This window comes from Protobothrops mucrosquamatus, unplaced genomic scaffold, assembly GCF_001527695.2.
Source record: "Protobothrops mucrosquamatus isolate PMUCROS unplaced genomic scaffold, P.Mucros_1.0 scaffold1131, whole genome shotgun sequence".
Lineage (NCBI taxonomy): Eukaryota > Metazoa > Chordata > Lepidosauria > Squamata > Viperidae > Protobothrops > Protobothrops mucrosquamatus.
Genome location: NW_015387349.1, coordinates 250,345 through 258,231, shown reverse-complemented (window position 1 = coordinate 258,231; position 7,887 = coordinate 250,345). Strand labels below are relative to the sequence as shown.

Sequence of the window (7,887 nt, the reverse complement as noted above, 5' to 3'; positions counted from 1 at the left end):
CCTACGTACAGGCTTGGGACAATCAAATACAGGTAGTCCTCAACTTACAACCACCACTGAATTCAAGGTTTCTGTTACTGAGCGAGGCAATTGTTCAGCGAGTTTTGCCCCGTTCTGCAACTGTTCTTGCCACAGTTGTTAAGTGGATCACCGTAATTGTTAAATTAGTCACATGGTTTTTAAGTGAATCTGGCATCCCCATTGACTTGGCTTGTCAGAAGGCCACGAGGGGGGATCGAATGACCCCCCAAGACACTGCAACTCTCATAAATATGAATCAGTTGCCAAGCATTTGAATTTTGATCACGTGACCATGGGGATGCTGCAGTGGTTGTAAATGTGAAAAACAGTCCTAAGTCACTTTTTTCAATGCCGTTGTAACTTTGAACTAAATGAACTGTTGTAAGTCGAGGACTACCTGTGTAGCATGGGAATGAGCAGAGACTTATTAGTCTGAGTCCTGGAAGGGAGCATTCTTGACTCTGAAAGAAGAATAAGCACTCAAGCCAGAAATTCAGGTTTATAATATTTGGGGGATTGTCTGACCTGGTATCCCTGCCATTCACCACACAAACCCTTGAATTTCAAAGCACCTAGTTAGATATCCCATTTCTTCTTCCAGTGAGTAATTGGCCAGCACGTCTTCTGCTGCACTCAATCTCTCTTTGGTCCTCTAGCATCCATCCAACACTGGTTGCCATAGAAACAGGCCAGGAAACGCAGGGGAGTTTGATGCTCAAACAAGAAGGCACGGAATTTGTTACTGCTTGTTGAAGGTTTCCTAACTCTTGTTCCTGCCTCTGGGACCCAGTAGCTTTGTTGCAGAAAGAGATGTATGTTGCATCCTAAAGCTATCATACTGGATGGAAAAGATAACTGCTTCCCAAAGTTCCCCATATAATAACTGACATTCTAATTCTTGGGCTCCAAAGTAGTTCATATAGTTGCAGAAGTAGATGGGCTGGAAAAGGAAACTGTTCATATCATTCAGTTTCAAAGATGAAGCACCTCTGGAAACCATGAACCACTTCCTGTGTCAGTTAGGGAACATCTAGGACTAATAAACCATCTCTGGATTGCACCGTTTGGCACATCCCAGGAGAAAACTGACATGTTCCAAGAGAATGGTTAAAAAAAAAAAAATCCATCCCAGGCTTCCCATTTTGCATGCCCATCTCTGTAGTATATTTTGACCATCAGTCACAAAGAGGGGCCTTACTCTCTCTGGTAATGTCACTGAATCATCCTCAGGTTTTTATGGCTCTCAATAGTTAATAATAATAATAATAATAATAATAATAATAATAATAATAATAATAATAATAATAATAATAATAATAATAATAATAATAATAATAATAATAATAATAATAATAATAAAGTTGGAAGGGACCTTGGAGGTCATCTAGTCCAACCCCCTGCTTAGTCAGGAAACCCTATACCATTTCAGACAAATGGCTGTCCAGTCTCTTCTTGAAAACTTCCAGTGTTGGAGCATTCACCGCTTCTGGAAGCAGGTTGTTCCACTGGTTAATTGTTTTAACTGTCGGGAAGTTTCTCCTTAGTTCTAGGTTGCTTCTCTCCTTGATCAGTTTCCATCCGTTGCTTCTTGTCCTGCCTTCAGGCGCTTTGGAGAATAGCTTGACTCCCTCTTCTTTGGGGCAACCCCTGAGATATTGGAAGACTGCTATCCTGTCCCCCCTCGTCCTTCTCTTCGTTAAACTAGACAGACCCAATTCCAGCAACCGTTCCTTATATGTTTTAGCCTCCAGTCCCCTAATCCTCTTTGTTGCTCTTCTCTGTACTCTTTCTAGAGTCTCAACATCTTTTTTGCATCGCGGTGACCAAAACTTTATAACATGCGGTTTCCAAAGGCTATGTATATGATGTTTTGTACAACTGGAAAAAAAAACAGTTGTTCCAGATGACTCAACTTCATAGTCAAAGTAGAACCTACTGAGCTAAGTGGATCAACCTTCTCTCCATTGAATTGCTTTGCATTATAGAATACCAGGGCACCGAACCAAGAATGGCATAGGATTCTTCCAAACTAAGTTCTTTATTGTTCCCACACCTATAGACAGAATCTTGCCAGACTAAACACTCTACCATCTGCATCTACAACATACTTTGGGAACTAAAATGCTTTCTCTCGCACAGAATATCTGGGCTGAGTTGCCTCTTACTCCTCTAGAATGCGGCCCCTCACTCCTGGGAGTCCACCTCCCTACTCTATTCCATCACCCAGGGAAATCTAATCCTTTCTCCTTTTCATCTTAGGCGTGCTCGGTTCAAGCGGTCCAACAGCGTGACAGCAGGTGTGCAGGCTGACTTAGAGCTTGAGGGCTTGGCTGGGCTGGCCGTGGCCACCGAGGATAAGGCCCTTCAGTTTGGACGTTCCTTCCAGCGGCACTCCTCCGAGCCTGAATCCACGCGGCAATATTCCGTCTACAAAACAGTTCACACGCAAGGGCAGTGGGCCTATCGGGAGGACTACCAGATGCAATACGACACAGTGGAAGTGCCGCGACAGGAGTCCTGGATGGACCGAGGCTCCCGCAGCCTGCCGGATTCTGGCCGAGCGTCGCCTTGCCACCGGGATGGCGAGTGGTTCATCAAGTTGTTGCAGGCCGAGGTGGAAAAGATGGAAGCCTGGTGCCAGCAGATGGAACTGGAGGCCGAAGATTACGATCTTCCGGAAGAGAGTGAGTCCATCTCCAGGGCCAGGAGGAGGTTGGGCAGCTCCATCTGCACTGTCGCTGGGCGCAAGCCAAACTGTAGGGCTCTGTGGCTGAACATATTTTGGACAAGGAAATTAATGCCTGACTAGAGAACGAAATGATGATTGCAATGGGTAGCATCCAACATTTAGAGTTAGACCAATAAATCAAAAGCCATAAATAGGGGCTGCATTTCAGATCGCTTTTAGATTACAGAAAATATCGGGAAGAGCTATGCAGAAATAGTCACCCTCGCGTTACATAAAGAATTGGCTGTTCAAACATTTTTATGAGGGAAAAGGACATCCATGAATTCCTTCATTTACTTGATTACAGATTGTCCTCAAGTTACAACCAGCCATTTAATGACCATTCAAAGTTATGACAGATCCCCAAATTGGTATTTATGATCTGGATTTGAAGTTCTGGTGACCAAGGGGCCCCTGGGGTCACATGTTGGGCACTTGGAAACCATTTGCATTCACATTTATGGATATTGGCAGGATCCCACAGTCACATGACTGCAATTTATAACAATTCTGACCATAATTTCAGCAAAATGCACCCATTGCAGACCATAGATTTGTTGATCAACCATGGCATTCATGTAACAACCATGAATCTGTTTAGCGACCATGGTGATTCATTTAACAACCACCACAAAACAGGTTGTAAATCCGGTCGGTCATGACCTGCTTAGTAATTGACACAACTTATGAGTTCACTCACTAAACTAACCCAACATACTACATAAAAGGAAACCCACCCGACTATTCTATTCATGCTTAGCCTAATTTTTCATAGGTTGTCTTATAACACATAAATAGAAAAGCAACTGGAAGGTTCATATAGAAATGTATATAGGTTCATATAGAAATGTACATAGATTTTTTTTTCCATTCCTGGGGGATCATTCAAATATGCCCTTGATCTCTTGTAATTAACATGCCATCTTTGAAACGTGGAAATAGAATGCATGGGGCTGGATGTTCCCCAGATAGCAGCAAGCATGAAAAGGGGAGAGGGATTCAATTCTTTCAGCCATTTAGATGGGAGGGGGAACTTCCTCTGAAGTTTTTATTTGTGTCTGGAGGAAATCTGCTGTTGATGCCAAATTTGGGGGCTTTTTGCCTATCGTAAATGTCAGCTTTCCAAAGAAGGAACATCTTCTTCCAAGCTTGTTTTTAATTTTAATTTTTATTTTGCGGTCACAGACCAAAATGCAAGAGCAACAAAAGAAAACACAAGAAAAATATAATCACAAACAATTAAGCACCAGAAGCCTTGGCTAAAGGGAATTACAATGGTCTCCTCTAATAGCTTCCAAGCTTGTTTCCACTCCAGCATTAATAAGCTTCTCCCAACAGTGGTTGCCTTGTCTTAAAAGAAATATTGCTCTTTAAATGCAAAATCTTATGCAATGTCATTCAGGAGTCTCCAACCTTGGCAACTTTACAATTTGTGGACTTCAAATCCCAGAATTCCTCAGCCAGCATGGATAGCTGAGGAATTCTGGGAGTTGAAATCCACAAGTCGTAAAGTTGCCAAGGTTGGAAACTCTTAGTTTTGTAAATTTTATTAATTTTCAAATAAACATATAAACAAATAATACAAATGTGGTGCATTTCATTAAAAGACAAAAAGAAAAATCTACTCAATATATTTTCAGAAATGATTGGCGGTTCCCCCCCCCTGCATCCACCCTCACTCCCTCAACCTTCCTACCTACTTCCCTCTTCCTTCCTTCCCCTCCTACCCACACCTCTCTCCTCCTTCCTCCTTTCCAACTATCCTACATATCCCATCACCTTCTTTTCCACATCCTTCGGGTGCAGTTTAGGGGTACTAGCCGATCATCTCCTCTTCTCAAAAAAACCAAAAAAAACCATTACATTACATCCATAAAGGTTGGAGACTCTTGTAAGCTGCTTTGTCGTGCAGAGGAACTATCAAGACTCACTAGTATAGAGCAGACTTCAAATTTATCCCAATACTGACTGTTTCCATTGATTTTCTTGCTTTACCTTGTTCCTGTCCAGTTCTTGAGAAGATCCGTAGTGCAGTTGGCAGTGCTCAGCTCCTGATGAGCCAGAAAGTCCAGCAGTTTTACCGACTCTGCCAGCAAAATATGGTGAGGGGAACATTTGATATGTATATGTTACACATTTATATGATACATAAATAGGTTTTCTTAACATGCCTTCCAAATTTGGAGTGGTTAAAAAAAAAAGTCCAGCTTTCTCCAAGTATTCAGTTTCTGGTGACTTCATGTGGTCATGTGGAGAGACTTTTTTGGCAACCATGCAATGACAGCTTGCCATAAATTTCTTCTGAGTTGGTTGGTTTGACCTCTAACCTCTAACCCTGAATTCCTGATGGCTCCTCCATATGTTTCAATCTACACATGGTCAGTTTGGTGCTGCCACCTTCTGAGATTTTGGAAGAAAATAGGGAGTTGTAAAACGTGTCCATGCAACCTGTGAGTTCCGCCAGTTTTCCTTGGGCATGATTTTACAGTAGATGCCACGTTGTTCCTGAAAATGCCGTATACCATACTGAACCAGAAATGGGCAAAGTGTTGTCTTCTGGATGTGCTTAAACTTCAGTTCCCAGCAGACCAGGAATATCTACTGGGTATGATCCAAAAGTCAATATATCAGCCACACCCATGCATTTGAAGGTCCACACATTGGGGAAAAAACAAGCCAATCTTGGATCTCACCTTCAAGAATGCCCTCTCCATATTTTTGCCCACATCCTGCAATCACTCTTGCGGCAGACCAAATCTGATTCTGCCCCCATCCTCTAAACCAGGGGTGTCAAACTACCAGCCTGCGGCCCAGACATGTCATGAGGAAACAGTGCCTACCCCATTGCCGGCAATGGGGGAAAAGCTCCTATACGTCGCACGATGTCACGTGATGTTGCAAGTTTGACATGTCTGCTCTAAACATTTCTCCTTTTCATTTTCTTCCTGGCAGGATCCAAATGCTTTCCCCATGCCCACTTTTCAGGATCTGGCTGGATTCTGGGATCTCCTGCAGCTGTCAATTGAGGATGTCAGCATGAAGTTTGCTGAACTTCAGCAACTCAAAGCTAACGGGTGGAAGCCCATTGAGGCCAAGGTAAAAAAAAAAAAAAAGAGAGGAAGGGGATGGGATAAGATGATGCAAAAAAACCCACAACTTTTCCCGTATTTCTTTGCTGACCCTACTGGCTCTTGTCAGTCTGATGAAAGTAAGTTTGCTTCTGAAATTTCTGTCCAAGTAGAGAAGAGTTGGATGGACTGTGGCTATGTATGAGGCAATGAACAGGTCCATGTGAAGGTCCTAGCTTGCATTTCACAGGAAGTTTTCTAAGTCACCTGTGTTTCTTTGCTTATCTACTGGCTCTTCTTCAGTCTGATGAAAGTAAATTTGATTAAAGTAAGTTTGCTTTTGAAATTTGAAATTTCTGTCCAAGTTGTTAAGTTAGTAACATGGGTGTTAGGTGAATCTGGCTTTCCCATTGACTTTGCTTGTCAGAAGGATGAAAAAAGCGATCATATGACTCTGGCACACTGCAACCATCATAAATATGAATTAGTTGACAAGCATCCAAATTTCATTTATGTGACCGTGAGGATGCAGTAATAGTCGTAAGTGTGGAAAATGGTCATAAGTCACTTTTTTCAGTGCCATTGTAACTTTGAACAGTCACTAAATGAACTTTTGTAAGTTGAGGACTATCTGTAATCTAACGAAGAGAAGGATTAGGGGTCCTGATCTAACTTTTCCAATATGTGAGGGTTAGGGTTAAGGGTTAAGGGTTAAGGGTTAAGGGTTAGGGTTAGGGTTAGGGTTAGGGTTAGGGTTAAGGATCAGACTTAAGGGTTAGGGTTACGAGTTAAGGGTTAAGGGTTAAGGGTTAAGGGTTAAGGGTTAAGGGTTAAGGGTTAAGGGTTAAGGGTTAAGGGTTAAGGGTTAAGGGTTTAGGGTTAAGGGTTAAGGGTTAAGGGTTAAGGGTTAAGGGTTAAGGGTTAAGGGTTAAGGGTTAGGGTTACGTATTACGGGTTACGGGTTACGGGTTACGTGTTAGGGGTTATGGGTTACGGGTTACGGGTTACGGGTTAAGGGTTACGGGTTACGGGTTAAGGGTTAGGGTTAAGGGTTAGGGTTAAGGGTTAGGGTTAGGATTAGGGTTAGGGTTACAGGTTAAGGGTTAGGGTTAGGGTTGGGGATAGGTTTAAAGGTTAGGGTTAGGGGCTAGGGGTTGCCACAGAGAGGAGGGGGTTGACCTATTCTCTGAAGCACCTGAGGGCAAGACAAAAAGTAATGGATGGAAACTTATCAAAGGGAGATCCAACTTAGAATTCGGGATAAATTTCCTGAGAATGACAACACTTAATCAGCGGAATGACTTGCCTCCAGAAGTTGCGGATGCTCCATCACTGGAGGTTTTTAAGAATTGTTACTGTTACAGTTACTCTAATGGTACCAGGGACTTTTTCCCACGAAGACGCATCTCCTAAAGACGTACCAATTTAGGAAAGGAAAAATAAATCAAACTCTCAGCTAAACATGCATCGGAGGCTTTCTGCTTCCTTTTCTCTCAGGTGTCCTGAGAGATTTGCTGAGAATAAAAGAGATAAAGAATTGAGAGAGAGCAATCACGGCTGTTTTCCTCCTACACACACACACACACACACACCCTCCACTCTGATCTCTGTAAAGCTGTGTTGCTGGCCACGGCAAAAATAATTGGACATTTTTAGTGAATCTCTGTTCTCTTTCATTATATTTTAAAAAGAAAAAAAGGAAGGAAGCAAACAGCCAAGCTTCCTGAAAATAGAGAGGTGGCGAACAGCTCGGAATTTGGCTGAGAAACAAGTTCCAGATTTGTTTTATTTATTTATTTTTGCCATGTGTTTCGCTTTAACGCATCTGTTCTTTCCCTCCGTGTCTGCGCTCGCGTGTCTGCCTGTGTGCATCTCAAGCTCCTTCCATGCATCCACTCACAGCTGTGCATATTTCTTTTTAAGGCTCTTCCAGACTATGGCCAGCACGCCTGACTGGCAGGGTTGGGTGCTAGACAGAGGTCTGTTCTCTTTTAGTGTTTCTGCTTCATCACCTCCAGCCTGCCACAAAGCCCATTTCAAGCCCAGATCCTTTACACAGATCCTTTCTTC

The 7,887-nt window shown here is 42.8% G+C and overlaps 1 protein-coding gene across 1 annotated transcript in view; it reads left to right on the top strand.

Moving 5' to 3' along the window:
- DLGAP3 (DLG associated protein 3) overlaps window positions 1-7,887 on the top strand; it is a 43,925-nt gene that overhangs the window by 32,002 nt on the left and 4,036 nt on the right. The window contains exons 7-9 of the mRNA XM_015820457.1: window positions 2,281-2,705; window positions 4,760-4,851; window positions 5,702-5,845. Coding sequence (XP_015675943.1) covers window positions 2,281-2,705; window positions 4,760-4,851; window positions 5,702-5,845 — 661 coding nt within the window. The remainder of the gene's footprint in view (window positions 1-2,280; window positions 2,706-4,759; window positions 4,852-5,701; window positions 5,846-7,887) is intronic.